A 20042-nucleotide genomic window follows, 5' to 3' on the forward strand; every position below is an offset into this window, starting at 1 on the left:
GGGTAGTTTGCCTAAGTAAACCAATGTTTCCCTGATAACAGGCTATATTAGAGCACAGCTCCATCTCTCAGCATGTGTCCTTATGTTTTGGGTGTTTTGATCAGAGCTGAAGAAATCTCATCATTTTGACCTAAACGTCACTCAATGTTACATGAAAGCAGCAGCGGCGGCTTTACCGTCATCGTTGTCGTCACATGCACCTTCACAACAAACAGCTGCTTTGTTCATGCTATAATATTCCAGGGATGAATATATTTGCATTGCTATCAGTGTTTAGAATCAGTTTTGCCGTGCCTCTTCTGATGCAAAGACTATTCAGTTAAGCAAAGCAGAGCGGGTCATCACTCTGGTCTGTGTGTCAGAGGCAATCCAGGTAAGAGCATTACGTATTATATGTATAACTTTAAAAATATATTTAATGCTTTGTCTAAAAGTTTTAAAGTATTTCATTGCTATGAAACTTGTTCTTCCTATTTTTCTATATGCTCTTTTTTTTTAGATATTAATGACATTAATTTCTCAGACTGTTCTTAACGGTTGTGAATCCAGTCTGTTCTAGTAGAGAATGGTTATCATTTATCTCATGCTTGGTTATCTCCTCTCTGGTAAGCACTCACCTACATTTATGTATATATGTCTATATTTTCTTGTTCTCTGTTTGTATATGTGCCAGTTTAGCTCTAAATAATTCGCTCTATATTCTGATATCGTAGCTGGTACTGACTGCCTGTGTTACTGTTGAGTTTTTGAAATGTACCATCACAGGGTAAACTATGGCAGATGGGGGAAAAGGAAAATTGTACATCTGGAAATGTCATGTCGCAGCTAATGTGCCTGAACATTGCCTGCCAATAAAATGCAAAATGAGATGCATTGGAAAAATGTTCCTGACGTTATTTTTTTTCATCTGTTTTTCTCATAGATACTTATGCGAAATGTGAAAACAGCACTTTGTGTAATGGTTAGTCCTCACTTTGTTTTTATTTGTTTTGTTTGTTTGTTTTTTATAAATCCTGTGAACTTGAATAGACTGCAACTGGTAGAGAGGTGTGATAACAGCCTAAGGTTGTGTCTGACACTAAAATGAAATATAAATTAAATATTGATAAGCTTTTTTTTTCTTTGATAATTGTGTATCTCTAAAATTAAATCTTTAAGAGTAAAGAAAGTCGACCAGATTACGTTTAAATTTCTTTTTTTTAATAATGCTGAATGTGACAGTGTTCATTCTTCTTCATTTTTTTTCTCTTTAGGAGCAACATTTAAACAATGCACTGAATGTAACATTTGAGAATACCTTTGTCTGAAGCAATGGATTATAACAGAGCACACTCTAATTACCTAACATTATTTATTGTTGCTTTCCTCGCTTTTCATGTTTACTCTGCCCATCAGATGAAGTGTTCATCAGCAGCAAGCCATCCAGCCCAAATGAGGGTGACGACGTCACTCTCACATGCAATGAAAAATGTGAAAATTCAACTGTGACTTTTCAGTGGAAGAAAAATAAGGTGGTCGAACAAAAAGAAAATAATAAGACCTTTCTTATCCAAAGTGCCCTTTCAATTTCTGACATATACATCTGCTCAGTAAACTGCTCCCGTTACTGTTGTGATTCTAAACCATACACACTGTCTGTAAAAAGTAAGTCCATCCATCTGTATACTTCTGTTATATGTTATGATTTTAGAAATGTGTATAATGGCATGCTATCAACAGCCCTTGATACCATGTGTCTTCACTTCCTGTGTATTTGTCTATGTGTGTGTCATTGTCCAGACAACACTGTGATCATCTTGGTGGTCTGTGGTGTTGCAGCTTTGGCCCTTGTTTTGATTATGGGACTGATTATGAAGTGTAAGCTGAAAAGAGACAGTGGTAAGAGCTCATTTTAAGATGTCTGTGGTATTAGACAACAATAAGAAGGAAAGAAAGAAAGAAAGAAAGAAAGAAAGAAAGAAAGAAAGAAAGAAAGAAAGAAAGAAAGAAAGAAAGAAGTTTTTCTAGTTTTAACTAACTTAACTATCATGATATGACTATCAATAAAATACAACAAATTTTGATGCTTATTATGAATGTCTGGGTGAAAACAGGCTGTTTTTGCCGCATTACAAGTAATTGTGCGAGGCTAAGCTAACAGGCTGGTGCCTTCAGTTACAACTTTGAACAATATCGTTGATGATCTTGAATCTATCTACACATCAGAACTCAGAATGACACATCTGACTGATTTGAATGCTCTCTCTCTGCAGATAAACACAGGGAGAGGGTGAGACAGAGACAGGCTGGACAGGCTGCTGGTGGGCCATATCCTGTCACACCCAGAGAGTCCTAAAAAGAAAACATTCTATCATGTTTTGATATAATAAATTCTGATCTTATGCAACATAATATATATTTATCTTTTTGATATTTCAGACTTTTGAATGCTCACAAATTGAATAAATACTCTTTAATCTCTGTTTTTGAGTGCATGTGTGCGTGTTTAATCAGTTAAAGTCACACTTTTCCACAATGTAGCGTTGCATTTCTGTTAGTTTGCTCAGTTTAAAAAAAAAAGAACCTAGAAATGTTTTAATCCACACACAGGATTGGCATGCTCGCACTAATCCTGCTGAATGCTCCACTCACAGTGGCACACACTGCTCAGCTTTACAGTGGCTTGCATGTAATGGATATATGGGAGTGTAATGCTGTCTACTCCTATCCATGAGAGGGATGAATGTGGGATTTGAAGATTGACTTATGAACATAGTAATAGCGTTAGGTGCCTCGATTCAATGTCAGGATGCAATGATTTGAAGTTTAAGTGTTAAGCTCGGTCTTCATGCTGCCAGAGTGCCTGGCATTAGCAGTGTTTTGGGGGGGTTCCCCTCCCGGCCATATGGCAAAAACTTATTTATCCGCATGTATGAGTGGGTCAGGAAGGACTGTTTATTCAGTTTCCTTCTATAACAGGTGGCTAAGGGATAATCCAGGTAAAGCCACTGCAAAGTGGAGACGGAGGGATGGACAGAGGAAGGGGGAGGAGGGGGATGGGGTTGCCTTTGCATGGATGCCTAGGGCTAATTCTGGCCTCTTAATCCCAGTCCCATACGCCCTGCCTCTCTTCCTTCTTGTAACTCTACAGTTACATTGAGGAGCAGTTCATGTCCAGGTAGACATTACTATCACATAAACGCATCACGTAACCCACCCAGGTTTACTGAGAAGGAAGGGAAAAAGACAGAGGCTGCTGGTCCCTTTCCTGGATAGCTGGGTGACTGGATAGCTAACACACCTGTGTGTGAGCTTCACTGGAGAATGGAGCTGTAGCCCTCCAGCCACGCCACAGGAAACACACCAACATGGGAGAAGCTCAAAAGGTAGGTGACCTGATTTGGAGCAGCAAGACTTACAAACTCAAATGATAACCTTATGAGTCTGCATAAAAAAGAGGTTTTACAAGTAGCTGTGACCTGAACAGTGGGCCATGAGACATAAAGTATTTTGCGGTTGTGTTGTGTGTCTTTGCAGCTCACAGACACGATGGATTATCTGAACTCCTTGTGTTAATACAGAACAGTAACTAAGATTTTACTCCTGAATCTCTTGGAATGGAATGGAATCTCTTTATTGTACAGTTAACCAGAAATGCAAATGAAATGTTGAAAACTATGGTGCCTGTAGTCAACAATATGGCAGCCTTGCTGCACTGTCTGCAGTTGTGCAACCCTGCAGACTAATCACATTAATGTACAGCTATATGAATGGAGCTATTTTTTACACCAGTGCTTCTCTAAATAAAGCAACACAGTGATCCTCACAGGGTGTCTGTGGTAGCAATACTATGAGCTCAAAATGTGGTCATAAATATTTTGTACTTGTAAATTGGTTTTGTACTTGTAAAAAAGATTTGTATGTGTAAAAAAAATTTGTACGTGCGTAAAAAAGATTTGTGTGTGGACTTAGCCAAAAAAAACCCTGCAAGTTACAACTACGAATTTTGACCCTATTTTTCTTCCTTTCATCTGATTGGTGAATGTCATGTCAATCACAAATGTAACAATCCAATCAGAGAACAGATGGCTTTGGCTGTCGGAGGGGCGCTTTTTTTGAACTGCAGGTCTTTGAAGGGAATAAATACCCTTTTACATGCCAACCCAGCGTTTTCCTTCATCACCACGAAGGAAAACAGTCTGTGGTCGTCCGAGTTTGATGATTTTTGTGTCACAGGTCTACGTGTTTAATACAGGGACTTCCACAGCCTTTTCAACAGCGCTGCGGACACGGGGGGGGGGGCAGTGTTTTGGAAATGACAGTCTTCATTACAAAGCTTTCTTCGTTATGAATTAGCATACATGTTTTTATTGAACATTTGAAGAACTAGCAAAAAAACCAGAAACTCTTGTAGTTCACATAAAGTCAGCGATAAAAACGACAAGGAGCAGGTGCATCTAGTACAGGTAGAGCTGCTGCAAAAACCCACAGAGCCCAGCAGCCAGCGTAACAAATTCTGGATCCTTTGCTTTTAGTCAGCAATTAGCATTAGCAGCGTATCCTGCATCCGATGTGAAAGGACTTTTATGCTGCGCGCTGTGACTCACAGCAATGGTCCTGGGTCAGCCCTGACTTTGTGTTAAACTAATCTTAAAGTAATAATGGTATTTCTAACCACTGATATACCACAACTTTATCCTTTCAACAGCTGCTGAAAGTAAGGGGACCTAACTGCTATCGGGTATTTATATAGAAATTACCCTTCAAGGACCTGCAGTTCAAAAAAGTGCCCCTCCGACAGCCAAACCCATCTGTTCTCTGATTGGATTGTTACATTTGTGATTGACATGACATTCACCAATCAGATGAAAGGAAGAAAAATAGGGTCAAAATCCGTACTTGTAACTTGCAGGGTTTTTTTGGCTAAGTCCACACACAAACCTTTTTTACACACACACAAATCTTTTTTACACACACAAATCTTTTTTACACATACAAATCTTTTCTACGCATGCACAAATGTTTTTTACACATACAAATCTTTTTTACAAGTACAAAACCGATTTACAAGTACAAAATATTTATGACCACATTTTGAGCCCATACAATACAGTCTTTTCAAAAACTGAGGAAGAAAAACAAGTAGGCCTCTGTGAGGGGAGCTTTGACCTCAAATCAGAAAGAGGTCAGTGGGATTTTGTTTTGAGAGGCTAAAGCTATTTTTGTCTATTCATGTAATTTTGTTTTTTGGATAGTAATAGTGTGATTAGTGTTGTTGTTTTTTATGAGAGAAACAATGCACCCAAGAAAAAAGGATGCATTGTACATAAGTATTTTCTGTTTGCCTCCAAAGGTTAGAGCTGGGACAAAATAATGTGACGGCTGCCATTTGGTTCCTGTTTTTCAGAAGGATTATGTAAAGACTACAGAGCTGAATTTTCACAAACTTCGTAAAAAAAAAGAAGAAAAAGGAGAAAAGGAATAAGCCATTAGACTTTAGTCTGGATTACTTTCTTTTAAATTACAAAGCAGTTCATTGGCCCAGGCTAAAGATGCACTCTCAGATTGTGTTTAGTTCTCAATAACCTGACTGTATTAATTACTCACATTTACATACAAAGTTGGCTGGCTTTATGCTTTAATTTAATTATTATTCAGTTCTGAGGGAGTCGATGCTTGACAGTTTCTTTGCCTTATTGCTCTGCCTGCCCCTCCTGCCCCCATGCCTCTCCACAGGGCTTACTCTCTGTCGTAGAGAAACTGAAGGGATCCACAGAGCAGGAGGTCAGGATAGTGCTTCTAGGATTGGACAACGCTGGCAAGACCACCCTGCTGAAAAGCCTTGCCTCTGAGGATGTGAACACTATCACGCCAACGCAGGTGAGAGGAAGTTATGTGTTCAAAAAGCAGTGTGCATCCGCTCTATAACATTAGAAGACATGCTGATCATTGTGTTTTCATCTCCTTGTTTAAATCAATTCAATTTTAACATAAACAGTCGATGCTCATTATTATATGTATATCAAGTGAAAAAAGGTCCGTCTGTGAGCAGTTTTCCATCAATACTTTGTTAATAAGCAGTTTACCATTAAAGCTCTTCTGAATACTAAATATAATGTAATAAATGTAATAAAATGTAATTAAAAATACAAAACATTGGAAGATGGTTTGTATTTTCATGATACTGTAGCCAAGCATCATAACAGGTGAGAGGATCGTGTCTAACCTTGCAATATCTGCTAAATCAGAGCACATTTGAAGTAATGAGACTCAGATGACCCTTGTTTTCCTGACCCACACAGTAAAATGCAATCATTGGCCTCACACCACACATGCTTTAACCAGATTTGTCAGATCACGCTGTTACACTGTTAAATAACCCTTCATCGCGAGATAAACTGTAGCCCGACATGACCTTGTTGATTTGCATGCTCTCCACACATTTTCTGAGAACATCCTGGTTGGCGTTATGACTGCTTCTCTCTCTCCTTTTCTCTTTTTTTTCTCTCATCTCCCTCTGATGTATTTATCTAAGCTCTAATGTCGTTATCTAATGACCTTGTATTACTCTACCGAGACAAGCCAACACTGAGTTGATGTACTGCCAGGTCCGGTACTGGGCAAGTGTGAAAGCTCATCAGACACCAGGGAGGGAGGACGCAGTCCAGTATGGCAATAGTCGACACAAAGCTAAATCAGACGTGACACATGAACACATACACTTACCTTGATCCTTCGAGTCTTATCCTCAGATTTGCTCCTCGGATGGCCCTCGGGATAAAGTTGTTATACAACTTTGCCAACTGAAACAGAGGTGTTGTGTTATGAAGAGCAACCATATCCTTATAAACAACTGAGTGTAACCACTGATCAAGTACAGTGACACTTCATGAATTACCTTATCAGGTGGAAACAGCTTTTAAATTGAAGGCAGGGCAGTGACTCTAGGTGCTGTGTTTTTTCTTAAGGGCTTCAACATAAAGAGTGTTGCCTCCCATGGGATGAAACTTAACGTTTGGGACATCGGAGGACAAAGAAAGATCAGGCCCTTCTGGAAAAAGTATCTGGAAAACACAGACTTGTTGGTGAGTAGGTCACTTTAAGCCATTTTAAATCAATAACACAGTAAAGTAGAGAAGTTTTATGTTATTTTAATATCTTTTTAACCCTCAGGACACTATCCCACATATAAGCAGAGATTAAACACTTCTTTAAGGATGTTTTGGACATGATGTGACCACATTCTTCTCTAGTATTTTTTAACAATAATTTCTTGCAGATAATAAAATGTAAACTTTCAGAAAATGTGGATGTGATAACACTGTAACATGTCTCTTCTTTTAGATTTATGTTATTGACAGTGCGGACAAGAAGCGTTTTGAAGAGACGGGGCTGGTGAGTGTCTAAACCCTTTTACTAACAGCCTTATTACTAACGGTAATGCTATTGTGCACAAAATAGAATCAAAAGTTGCACCTATGTGTGTATGTGCAGGAGCTGTCCGAGCTGACTGACGAGGAGAATTTGAAGGGCGTTCCGCTGCTCATCTTTGCCAATAAGCAGGATCTGGCCACAGCATCACCGGCCAGCGAGATCGCCGAGGGGCTCAACCTGCACACGTATCGGGACCGCGAGTGGCAGATTCAGGCCTGCTCTGCTGTTTCTGGCGAGGGAGTTCAGGTCAGACCTGACTTTGATTTATTGATTTCTCCCTCATATGGAATCTAATTGGCAACAAATGCTTTGCATGTCCCTCCTTTATTCACTGGGCCCACAATCAATTGAAACAGAGACCCTGTTTCTTTCAGTGAAGTCTTTAACGTGATTAATTTGATGGTTTTGTGTTGTTTTCCATGCTTGGATCGTTTGGATCATTTTCTTTTGTCTTCATTTCTCCATTAGGATGGGATGGACTGGATTTGTAACAACATTGTGAATAAGAAGAAGTGAATCATCATCCCAAGCAAAACCGATCGGAGTGAAACAGTGCAGAGATCACATAAGGGAATTTTTAAAAAATATATATGTTTCATGTAATATCTCCAGACTTCACTTATAACAGATTCAGCTCCCCTTACAGATTTAAAAAACAAGTTTATTTTTACAATTTCTGACATTTTTATGCAAAATTAGCCAATATAAAGACACATTTTAGCCCCAGTAAGTCAATTAGGCATACATTGGTCATTCTTCCGTCCTTAAAAAATATATTTTTGTTCCCTCTTTTATCCTCGTCTCTTCAAACTGTGTGCTTTCTTGGGGGAAGGAAAAGCTGAGTGTGTAGTTATGTAGTGGTCTGTCAGTTACACAAACACCAGCTCAGTGTGAGTGTAATGTATGTGTCATGAGATTTTTAACAAATAAAACAATTAGTCATTTCTGCCATTGTGTTTCCTTGTTTTCAAATCAAATGTAGCCATCAGTAATCAGATTGTCCAAGCACGAATGCATGCATGCACAGACAATAAAGGCATTTACGGGTCAGATAATAGCTGTCAGTGACAGAAACACACAAATGTGACTGTAAATCATCTCCTGAGTGACAAGAGGAACAATAACGAGCTGATCTGCCCCTGCTCAGCTGTCATCTTGCTTTTATTTCCACTCTACGATGACAAGCACTTACACCGTACAGTGAGTGAGGGGCTCATTGAAAAGCGAGAAGTTGGAGGGAAGAGGGTTTACAATTACACACTCACATTGCGTGGCAGAAGAAGATATCAAATCTTTGAGTCACAGCGGAACAACAGAGAGAAGGAAATTACACAGAGAGGGGTTGTCTACATTTTCGGCAGGGATTCTTTTTCTTCAGATGTTTTCTATGTTAATTCCAAGACTTTTGTATTAGCGTGCGACCTGTCTAGCTGCTCTAACGGTGGTGGTTGGTCATATGACACATCTCACATCCAGCTGTGAATGCACGGCATTCAAGCAGAAATGCATATAGTCTCATCTACTATTCAAGTTCTGTCTTGAGATGTGTTAAAAAAAAAAGGTACTTCCTGAATCAGTTAATCTGTCCTGGTACTCGAGCAGTTACCCCTGTGGTCATTCTCCACATATTTGTCCTTTACGCTGACCTTGGTGTAAGCTAAGTCCTCTATTCAGCCATTTTGGCCCTGCTTTTGCTGCAGTTGGATTTAATGGATCTTTTGTTTCTATTGTTTGGAGCTGCAATTAGCCATCTGAAAGCACTCTAAAATCACATCAGCTGGCAGGCTTTACTCCGTGTGTTCTGCTCTGCATTAAATTATGCAAATTAATATCCCCCACCCACCCCTTTTTTTTGTTTTGTTTTTTTTAGTCTGACATTTTTGAGTAGTTCTGAAAAATTAAATGTATGTTTGTTTACTTGGTAAGTGTTAACAAAACGCTAGATGTTGGCTGATTAAGTGAGTCATCTCCATGGTGACTAATACTGGAGCAAGCCTTAAAACATTCAATGTCTTTTGAGGGAGCACAGCAGGGGTGTGTGGGACCAATTACAAGTTGTACTAAAGAACCTTATGGCAGTCTGAAAGGGACCAGACAGTGCAGGGGCTGGGAGGGCGTTGAGTTCTTTTCATGTACAGTCTTTGGTGGAGAAATGAGGTTTGCAATGGACTTTTCAGTGCTGCTTCTTTCGCCCACAGGTGGCAGCATTAGAGGGTCGGATCACTCTTGTGGCAGACGGGGAGTCCTCTATTTGCACATAAGTGATCTGACACTCTCTAATTCCTCTGATTTTGTTTGCTGTTTGAAAGGTCAAGTGTGATTGAGCATATGCTTTTATTGCTTTCTGTAAATACAAAATAAATTGTGTATTTCATTCAGGTTACTGGGCAACAATTTAGTGGCTTTACCTCTGGATTGTTTAAAATGTAAAAATCTCCTAATTTCTATACAATAAAACGTGTTTTAATCTTAAAGAGACATGATGTCACTCTCATGCAAGTAGCCCCTTGGCAAGTGTTGCCATAGCAACCATCCCTGTTATCCCTGGTCCAGAAGCAGCTGCCGCTCTTCCTCGGTATAGCCCTTTCTCTCTCTCCCTTCCTTCATTTCTTTCATTTCCCCAAAGCTCGCCTTACCTCCTTTACCAAGGAAATCCTGAATCCTGCACAGAAACTGGACCACAACACTGCAACTACACACTGCAGGTAGGAATCAAAAAACTTTTTCTGTGTTTGGTTGTCTGTGTGTTCATTAACCTGCCAGTTTAAAAATACAGAACAGAAAGCTAATGTTTACATTTGAAAGGGTTAACAATTTACAAAATGTCATTACATTAATAGAGATTCAAAATAACTGTTTCTATTGCCAAATGTTGTCTTTTCAACAGGTTGGCTTATCACTGCATATACTGTATGCTTATCTTGCTTTTAAACTCCACTTGGATTCATTCATTTTACGCTAGTTAAAATGTTTTGTTGTTTGTTTGTTGGTTGGTTTGTTTAAGGCCACAACAAAACCTTCCAAAACCCACTGACGGAACATATCCATCATGCCAGAAGACGCCTACCTGTCTTCCATGAAGCCGCCCTTCCCAACACTCACTCCCCATCCCAGGTTTGACGCGAGCCCGACAGCTTTCAGCCTCCTGACCACCACAGCACTTCTGCCACGTGAGCGCTTTCACATAGAAGGATCCACCCTCCTGATTGTGGTCATTTTTTGCGTGGTCTTTGTCCTGCTCCTTTCAGCCTTTTTCTACGCCTTCTGCTTCCATTGCTCCATCAGTACGTCGCTTAAAGACTCGCATGCAGATAACGGATGCAGCCTAGATCATGAGGACGCCACATATAAGTGCAGCTCATCTGATAACCAGTCAGTAGGGAATGTTGTCTGACTGTGATGCCAGACCAAGATAATTGTCATGTGGTTGTGATTAAGCTTTCTTGGGAATTTCCTGCAGTAGCAGTGCAATGAAAGCATAATTCCAAAACAGTATTGTTAGTAGGATTCCTCCTAAGCTCACATGAGTTTAGGTAAGACGAATCCAAATGCACTTAAATGTCATAGATCCATAGCTATTGTGTCCAATAAAAATCTGTTGAATATATGTATAATATATGTGCACATGAGTCTGAATGCCACTGAATCACAAGAAAAACAATAATAAATGCATTGGCACCCAGCCCAGCAGCCATCGTGCTTTATTTTCACTGAGGTGACAGGTGATTTTATTGTGCCACTGCTGTGTGTTTCTAACAAATGAAAGAGAGAAAGGAGAAGGGACAGGGTGGGGGAGAGAGGTTGTTTAAAGGGTGAATCAAGACATCACATTTGGATGCAGCAAAAACAAGGAGTGCAGGAAATTACTGAGCTTGTGTCTGGCTGGAAGACACAAGCTTACAGAGCTTTAGTGGCTGAAACTGAGACTTGTCTGTTCAGTCGTGAAGCAAATTAACACTAATAATAAAATCAATTTGTGCACTTTTGGAGCTTAATGAATTATTTCCATATTGGAAATTCAACACCACATGAGGTCACTAGTAATTCTGAGCATTACAGCTTATATACAGACATCAACACAAGATGATCTTCATTATCTGTCATTTATAGGCTAATATTCAGCATTCTGAATTCTACGTGACTGCATTTTAGCTTCGATTGCATTACTATCTTATGATTCATGATAAAGAGCACATGGCACTTTTGGAGCAGCGGGAACCACAGTGTCGTCTCTGTCCTCTGACCCACGCGAGTCCCAATCAAGGTGAGAGTCCTGGAGACCATCATTATAGTAAGACTGGAGAAGGAAGACGTTATTTAATCATCCTAATAACAAAACAGCAAGGTTGACTCAACTGTGTATATATGAAAAGCAAAAGAAAAAAATCTTTTTATTTAATTCAGCAATTTAAAAATTCCTGCACCACAGTTTTTCTCTCAACTCATGAACAGTTATCTCCTCCATCCTGCTTTCCTTCAACGAGTCCCCAGAAAATGGCCTGAAATCTCCATTTTCATACGATGAGAGCGAACATACTTGACATCATCCTTGCCTTCCCCTGGTACCAGTGGGAAAACCTGAGCGCAGAGACAGAAAGAGCCTCGAGGAATCAGAGATAATGACTGTGGCAATAAAGCAAATGAGAGTGCGCACCATTCAAGCGTGTCTCAGCCGAACCTTTACCGGTCCCTGCTCATCCCCTGTGGCCTCAGGGTCCAATATGGTGGCCTTGCTGATGGCTTTACTGATGGTCCTTGTCTCAAACTGAGGACACGCTGCCTGAGCATTACAATGCTTGTCCATTTTGCCTTTCAGCCACTATGTTTCTATTTCAACATTGCCTTGTAAATGTACAAAGGGAAGAAAAAAGAAGAGAAATTTGATGGTTTTTGTTGTTTTTTGGGGGGGGTTTCTACCATAAATGTACCTAACATACAAACTTATATTCAAAGACAGAGATTCACAGGCACAATTTCTGCTTTGGAAGTGAAATGGCAGCTGCCAGATTCTTAGTTCCCTGATGAAAAATGAATTGCTGTTGCTTTCTTGAGATTGGTGTGTGTAATCAGGTGCCTCAGAAACCTCTGGGAGTCACTTTGCCGGTATTATCGCTGAATGTACAGCCTCAAAGTCGGGCTCACTGATAAAGCAGTAAATCAAGAAGCAAACTGCAATTACCAGCTGTGAATACTGAGTGTGCTGACTCCCCAGAGCCAAAACATTGTCAGTTATTATTATTTCATGTGTTTCTGAGGTTCAGAAATGTTTATCCTTTCTGTTTGCTGGTAGGCATCCATTAACACAAATGAAACCCTCAGTCTTTGGGTCTCATAAGGCCTGTCCACAATATCCAGGCATGCCCGTTATACTTTTCTAAACATTCAGACTATTTAATACTGTTACGTCGTTGCCTCATCCTCTGTTTTTTGAGACCTGTGTTCTTATTTCTGTCATTTGCTACTTTAAACAATTTCTTGAGGTAAATTGTATTGAATTGATTTAAACTATGATGCGTATTTGTTCCACAGCAATAGATAATGGATTACATGTTTCTGTAATGGCTCGTTATGCGCAACAAATGAAGTAGGTGTCGTTGCTATGGGGAGAGTTTTGATCGCTGACCTTGATGCTAACGATGCCCCTCCTTTCAGACATGAGGTGGCTTCCTTTCAGGTGCTTGTAGGAGGCACTGCTTCGCTGAATGTGCAGCTCCTGATTGACAGAGTCATCAGTCCCCAGAAAATCCCCCAAATTACCAACAATAACTAAATAAAGACATTCTGACTATACATACATACTGAGCAAGGAACATTTCCACACTGACAAGTTGTGGGACTGGTACAGTCTAAACCTGATTTGTGTATTTTTTTCAGTTATTATTATCATGCACAGACTTTTATTTTTGTGGATCTTTTTTTTGCAAGAGTTGGCTAGCAACAATCCACCATGACTGAGACACCTGCAGTGATGAATAGCTTCTAGCCAATGACCCATTTCCAGTTGCTTGTCATACATTCATTAAAGCATTCTTTAGAAAGCTGTGCGGTGTATGTAAGAGGGATTCTATCGCCTCTCCCTTAATTTTCCAATAATATTTCCTTTAACTACCCTAAGCTTCCTAAAATTAATAAATAAATATGTCTACTACCATAATTAATATTACAGAATTTCTTTATTTTAAGTTAGCATAACTTGTATTAAATTGTATTTGATTGTTGTCACCGGAGTTTACGCAGCTTCTACCCACCAAGAAAAAATGGTATGTTTTTGCTGTTAGATTGGTCTTTGAGGTGATCTATGGAGTGCATCATGTCTAAGGCCATGTCACAGCAACTACCGTGTCTGCATCTCCACTGTACTCAACCTGCATAATAAAGGACAAGTGTTCTTACCCAAACACACTTGGGTATAAAGTGCTTTACAATAAGAAAGAAAAAAGTTAAAGATGTGTTGTGTCACACTGAGCGTGTCAAATAGGGTGTACATGGTGTTGAGCATGGAGACCACCTGCCTCAGTGTGATGTGGCTACAAATGCGAGTAAATCCCTGCATCACTGAAGCGGAAGGTCACATCACGGAAAACCTGGGAGAAAAGACACAAAGTGTCTGGGAACTCTTCACAATATAAACAGCTCAGTTTATGCTTTAGTAAATGCTAGATTGGAGATGTAATGAAAAAAAAAATTGACTTTTTTAAGTGCTTCATACATGCGTGTGAGTTAGAGTAAGTGCACAGAGCACACATGTCTCGGGGCCTTCTTCACTCCCTAGCGCAGCCACAGCAAATCATGCTGTTATGACAGCTACCCTCAGTACTCCCCTCTTCATTATAGATGGACCATTTTCTTTCATCTCAATTTCTTTTAGAGTTAATTAGAGCCAATTAAAGGCAAGTATTTAAGGGCAGCGTCTGTATCCTAATATTGATGAGGCAAACTGAGTCCGCTGAAGACATTGTAAAATTTATCAAAGTTATGCTGGTAATATATATTCACTTGCCTTTTTCTGTGGAAGAAGAAGAAACATTTCTTTGACATGGAGCCACATTTTTCACCAGAACATTTGTAAACAAATGACCTTTTATTACCTTCAAGGTTTCTTTCCCAGCATGTTGTACAAAGACAGTACCACCTGTGTGCAATAATAGTTAGCTTAGCTTGGTACAGACAGTAGAAAAACAGCATTTTCTAACAGCCGAAGTGTTCACAGCCAGCTCTCCTTTCTGCATCATCCTGTAAAGAAGGTCTTCAGTCTTCTTCATCTCATAGTCCAGCAACTTCACGCTCTCCTCCAGCTTACTCGACTGCCTTTGCTCCTGGTTTTCCCCAGTGAGAAGAAAGAGAGAAAAAGTATTAGTTTGTGCAAAAGGTTGGTAAACTGGTTCTGCTAGACTGAAAGCTGGGCTTTAGAGCAACTTTGCATAATACAGGTTGACAAGCGAGCCGATCACTCATACAGAATACAGCTGCACTTTAGCACCAAGTACCTGTATGAGAGCTCTCTTTAGCTCCTCTCACTGTTGTTGCGTTCCCTCCAGCACCAGGTCTCTGCTCGAGTCGTGCAGCCTCAGGTCGTTGATGTACAAGCCGGTCTTAAACATCACATTGAGGCTCTCCAACCTCCACATGCAGTGAAAGACAGTGGAGGTGGAAAAATACATTAATTAACAATGATAGTGGTAGTTATGTGTAATAAAATCAAATTATACTATCATTACTTATAAAATTATAAAAACTGTGATCATGGGATGCATTATTATTTTTATTTTTTTCAGTTTCCTGCAACATTAATAATGTAAGCAGTGTGGTGTGGCATTTGATATTTCACTAGCTTTGTCAATACAGGGATAAGGGCATTTTGCTTGGAAAACAAAATGTTTTAGAAGAGGAGGGGGGTGTTTTTGTAATGTACTCAGTGGAAAACACTCTCAATTGCAAATGGGTTCCCATTAGGCTCACAAGAGCTGCACTGTCTGATTACAAGCTAATTAGCAGCTCATTTCATGCATGGTAAGTGCTGTTAGAATGGGCCTCTGATTTGATTCACTGCCCGGGCTTTTATTTCTCACTCGTAATTCACTTTAGCTCTTGCTGCTTTTTAGAATGTTTTACTTTTCAACTGCAGCCTTTTAATAAAGTTCTCTTTCTGTGTGTGTGTGTGTGTGTGTGTGTGTGTGTGTGTGTGTGTGTGTGTGTGTGTGTGTGTGTGTGTGTGTGTGTGTGTGTGTGTGTGTGTCTTTGGAGGTGAACGTGAGGCTTTATACAGGGGTTCCCAGGAAGATGATGGACTCCCACTCTGGCATGTATCTCATTTGTCCTTTTAGTTTGAGGCAGCAGCTCCCATCACTCCAGCTCTCCATTGCATTAGCACTGTTACCGCCTAAAAGAGGGGCAATCAAACGGTGAGAAAGCAAACATTCAGAGAGGTGTTTTAGGTTAGATTTTAACTGTAGATACTCAGCAGTACATTTCAGCGGGGGATAATGGTTTGCACACTGTGATAACAATGTCATCTTAATTTAATGGACTTAGCATTTTTTAAAAGAGTAGTTTGACATTTGGGGAAGTAGTTTTATTAATTTTCTTGATGGCAGTTTGATGAAAACAGATAATACCCTCATATCTGTGTGTTCAGAGTGAAGCTGGATACAACAGCTTGGCATAGGAAGCGCTAACTGAGAGAAAGCTTGCCTGACTCTGTCTCAGCTTTTGTTCTGGGCTGCCTTTGGACTTCAGAAACTTTCTACTGGCTCCAGTTTCATGTTGAAAAGAAAAGAAAGAGGTATTGAAAATATATATAAATATTTTGAAGAACCCAACGAGTCTCGCCATACATTTTTGCGAATAACAGAGAGGACTTGACCTTTATAATCATCTCCGATGACAGACTGGTAGGCCATGATCTCCACATGTACATCAGCAGAGCAGCTGACATTTTCATAGTCAGAATCTGCGGATAAACAAGCTGAAGCACTGAGACTCATGAACGTGTTTTACCCGGGCTTGGATCAGGTCAAATAAATTCAGTCAATTGAAAACATCAAAGAGTTGAATTTCTGCAACTGCAGGACCTCAAAAATTTGATTCCACTCTAGGTGAAATATTCATTCCCTTGCACAAGAACAGACAGTTTAACAGTTTAACTGCACACTTCTTTAAAAGAATGAAATTTAAATAGCCAGGCACTACTTTGTGTCTGACTACAGTATATCTGATTAAACCACAAGTCCTCTAAATCAGACACACACCCCTGTGACTGTTTACAAGCTTCGGTCTTGGTTTGATGGTTCCTCTCGCTTAGCTAGCTGCTTGAATATGATCTGAAACAGATTTTTGGGATTGGAGATTATCTGTTTACACAATACTAGATCAGTATTCTGAATAGCTCATATTTTAAAGACTACATTGTAATCTAACTAGTGTCTAGTCTGAACTTTATTTGCTGTTAACAAGAACATTGTTGCCGTCTGAAATTTCTCACCATGTTCCAGGTGAACTCCACAAGGGGGCGAGCCACCAAGAAGGTTTCATTGAACTTCTTTCCATCCAGATCAGGGAAGACTGTAGCCAGGCTCGAGCCAACATTTTGCACCACCATGTCCTAAATCATTTAAAGGATCAGTGAGTGTGTCTTCATTTCATTCCAGACTGCCAGCGGTTATATAAAGAGGGGGCAATTTAAAATAATTACCTGTCTGTTAAAGGGGAAGACCTCAAAGAAGAAGTCAGAAGTAATGGGAAAGGTTTTCTGCTTTTCCTCATCCCCTTTCATGATGTGCCGGTAGGCTGAGTTATCAAAGTTCAGCCTGTGTAGTGAAGCAGATGAGTGCTTCTTTTAAAAGTTTAAAGTTAAGTTTTCAAAAAACTGTGTTGAAAGAAGCATGAAGATCTTAACTTTAGAAAAAGGCAGCGGGGCATGAGGATTTGGTAACCACTGATTTCATGTTTTTATATTATATCTTAACTGTCACTTCCAAAATACATGCAGAAAAAAAAAAGTATCCAGTTGCAATAAATGAAAATAAAGAGTTCTTCCCACCACTTGATCTTCTATGTTTTTCTCTGTTTCCACACCTCATGGTAACATGGGAGTAGTCCCCAGTCATCTGCTCACAGAGCACCTCCACATGGATGTCAGTGTCATAAAATTGTTTCCACATCTGCCTCAGCTGACCCCTAGCAAAGTGTCCTATCGCTTACTCCTGCAGGGGACAGACAAAGAAAATCTAATGTCTTTCTAAAGAGATTAACCACGCAGCATTTCCTTGTCTCTACTCCAGCTTTTATGTCTGTTATGTCTCCTGTCTGCCCCAGCCCAACGCTGCAGTCAGTCCCCAACCACCTCCCCACCCCTGCTGTAGCAGACCTGTAGTGGAGGGTCACTCCTCCTCCTGGCAGAAGAAGGTCGGCGGCTGCACCTTGGGGTAGCAGGTATTCGTGAAAGTTATCAAGGCCATTGACAAAGTCACGTATGTGTCGGCACAGCACTTGGATGGAGAGAGAATGACTTTGGAAACCCTTTGTAATGTGCCCTGCAACAAAGCGTGTAATCCCTTTGTAAGTAACTGGAAATTCATTGTATTTTATTTGAATTTTAATGTAATTATATTTACCTACAAATACTTTAAGGTAGGTACACTAGAATAAGGGGGTGACAAGTCAGGTTTTTCTGGAAACAAATTAGAGTGTAATTACATTTAAGTACATTCTAGGTTGTTTTAAGTGATGCATAATTTCATGGTAATTTTGCTGAAAAACAAGATTTCCTCATCGTACATCATAAGTAAGCTGTAATTCTCAGAGCACAGGCCGTATTATGGACTGGATTAATTTAGCCTTTTTACATCTTTATTTTTTTAGCTTTATTTAATCCTGACTATGTTGATGTGCATGATGGATTGTCCCTTTATCATATGAATATAAACCCTCTGAGGATTGTTCTCCCTCACCGCCTTACAAGAAAAAACAAATCATCAAAGTTGCATCCCTAAATAATCGTAAAATGATGAAACAAAGCCTAACTTTTTTTTCTTCCTTTCACCATCACTGTTCTGAATCCCTACTACATCTCTACCATAAGGTGGGGGAAAATCTAAAGAGCTGATAAAATACAGTGAAATGCAATTTAACTACAGAGAAATTACACCTTTAGTCACATGTTACTCTGACTTTTTTAATAAAGTAATCATACAGGGACAAAGTCATTTAAGATGTTTAATGCAGAATATTTCATCCATTTTAAAAATAATCCAATCTGATGTTATTTCATCTTATCTCTGAATATCTTTCATTTACAGTCCATGTTTTAGTCCGCCAGCTATATCTAAGTGTTATTAGTCCTTTATTGCAGTTACACAAGCTATTCCAAACCCACCGATATCTTCTGGATATGGAAGAAGCTGCATGGTATTACACTCATGTAACACCCACTAGCAGAACAACAGCCGTGACAGTTTTGTCATCTGTATCTTTTCTCACCTCAAGGATCCTGTCATAACCATATTTCTCAACAAAACCCAGGAAGCAGACACCCCAGGAGTTCATCAGCCTCTTGTGGGGTGTTGCTGTCACTCTACATGCTGCCTTTGCAATCCGGGGAATGAAACTCTCAATATAGACCTGCAAATGCAAACGCTCTGACTTAGGTGAAGAAGCTGTTCTGGCCTGTTGACTATGACCTTTCAGACAAAAGTGACAGAGCAATGAATAAAAGTGCTATCATGTTGACTTGGATGCAGTCACACACTACAGACCTAAAATATATTATTAGTCCATGGATGACTATAAAGCATAAAGCCATGCCAGTGTACCCACCTGACATCTGCTCTCTCTGACCAGCTTCCACACATCGTCTCCGTAAGACTCCTTGATGAAGTCATGACTCTCACACAGAAGCCCATACATTATTTCTCACTGGATTGAAGCTCAGACTGACTAGCACTATATAGCAAGACGCCTCCCCAGCTGACTGACTTGCAACAGTCCTCCCCAAGGCACCTGCAAGCGATAAGAAAAGTTCAGAATGATGACTTTTTCAGGGCTGCAAGCTGAATATTAATGCATTTAGCTTTTAGCGGGAAGCTATAAAAAGACGTGTACTTATACTGCTGCTTTTGCTTTCTCCAGCTCTTCACTCTGCCAATAAGGATTCATCTGAAGGCCAGCGGGGCAAACGATTTTAAAGGCGCCCTAATTGCACAAAACCCTTGAGTCTGAATGGGACTCTTTTGTTCTTGTGTCAGCTGTCAGTGCCTGGTGGCTGTGCACCTCTCAATGTGACACAAACTCCCTGCGGAAGACGCCTCTCGAACACAGATGAGACCAATTTGAGAAACTTCTGCCTTCATTTTATCATCCTCTTGTTTGCAATAAAATTATCAATGCACAAAATCTGAATGTGTATGTGTGTGTTATTTATTTATTACTTTATCTAGCTCAGAGTAGACTTGAGTTATGAACTGTTTTCACTGTTCCCGACATGTGACTGAACCACACAAAGCAGATTTATTTTTTCTTTTAATGTTTAAACCTTTATGAGGGGGTTTTTCTTTTTAAAAAAAAGCAAAATTGCTTTTTCTACTAAACAAACACTCTTAAATAAACCTTTAATGGGCAGAAACTCTTCAGCT

The 20042-nt window shown here is 39.8% G+C and overlaps 2 protein-coding genes and 1 long non-coding RNA gene across 4 annotated transcripts; 2 read left to right on the top strand and 1 right to left on the bottom strand.

Moving 5' to 3' along the window:
• Positions 1 to 296: 296 nt before the first annotated feature.
• Positions 297 to 2428, top strand: LOC147337905 (uncharacterized). The gene is made up of 6 exons (XM_086263713.1): positions 297 to 373; positions 500 to 605; positions 923 to 961; positions 1396 to 1644; positions 1780 to 1878; positions 2253 to 2428. Exons 2-6 carry the CDS (start codon positions 566 to 568, stop codon positions 2333 to 2335), a joined length of 510 nt encoding a protein of 169 aa, XP_086119839.1. The 5' UTR covers positions 297 to 373; positions 500 to 565; the 3' UTR covers positions 2336 to 2428.
• A 673-nt stretch (positions 2429 to 3101) lies between these two features.
• arl3l1 (ADP ribosylation factor like GTPase 3, like 1) lies at positions 3102 to 8359 on the top strand. The gene is made up of 6 exons (XM_086312705.1): positions 3102 to 3365; positions 5716 to 5859; positions 6948 to 7064; positions 7324 to 7374; positions 7474 to 7659; positions 7882 to 8359. Exons 1-6 carry the CDS (start codon positions 3348 to 3350, stop codon positions 7927 to 7929), a joined length of 564 nt encoding a protein of 187 aa, XP_086168831.1. The 5' UTR covers positions 3102 to 3347; the 3' UTR covers positions 7930 to 8359.
• Positions 8360 to 14522: 6163 nt separating this feature from the next.
• On the bottom strand, positions 14523 to 17909 carry LOC147337907 (uncharacterized). 2 transcript variants are annotated; one of them, XR_015125001.1, is made up of 6 exons: positions 17453 to 17909; positions 17105 to 17219; positions 16895 to 17014; positions 15678 to 16363; positions 14901 to 15033; positions 14523 to 14729 (listed from the first exon to the last, which is right to left on the bottom strand). It is a non-coding gene; the product is annotated as an uncharacterized LOC147337907 (long non-coding RNA). The 2 variants fall into 2 exon arrangements; XR_015124999.1 differs by having other exon boundaries at positions 14901 to 16363.
• Positions 17910 to 20042: the final 2133 nt, after the last annotated feature.

The sequence above is a fragment of the Aulonocara sp. 'chitande type north' Nkhata Bay genome, linkage group LG2, assembly GCF_057382095.1.
Source record: "Aulonocara sp. 'chitande type north' Nkhata Bay isolate Kocher_YH1m ecotype deep benthic linkage group LG2, A_spYH_male_GT1.1, whole genome shotgun sequence".
Classification (NCBI taxonomy): domain Eukaryota; kingdom Metazoa; phylum Chordata; class Actinopteri; order Cichliformes; family Cichlidae; genus Aulonocara; species Aulonocara sp. 'chitande type north' Nkhata Bay.

Bases quoted from the DNA above. Each gene is read 5' to 3' on its own strand.
- LOC147337905 (XM_086263713.1), top strand. From the start codon at position 566: ATGGTTATCATTTATCTCATGCTTGGTTATCTCCTCTCTG. The intron at 962-1,395 runs GTTAGTCCTCAC...TCTGCCCATCAG, and splicing joins AAACAGCACTTTGTGTAATG to ATGAAGTGTTCATCAGCAGC. The intron at 1,645-1,779 runs GTAAGTCCATCC...GTCATTGTCCAG, and splicing joins ATACACACTGTCTGTAAAAA to ACAACACTGTGATCATCTTG.
- arl3l1 (XM_086312705.1), top strand. The intron at 7,065-7,323 runs GTGAGTAGGTCA...CTCTTCTTTTAG, and splicing joins TGGAAAACACAGACTTGTTG to ATTTATGTTATTGACAGTGC. The intron at 7,375-7,473 runs GTGAGTGTCTAA...GTGTATGTGCAG, and splicing joins GTTTTGAAGAGACGGGGCTG to GAGCTGTCCGAGCTGACTGA.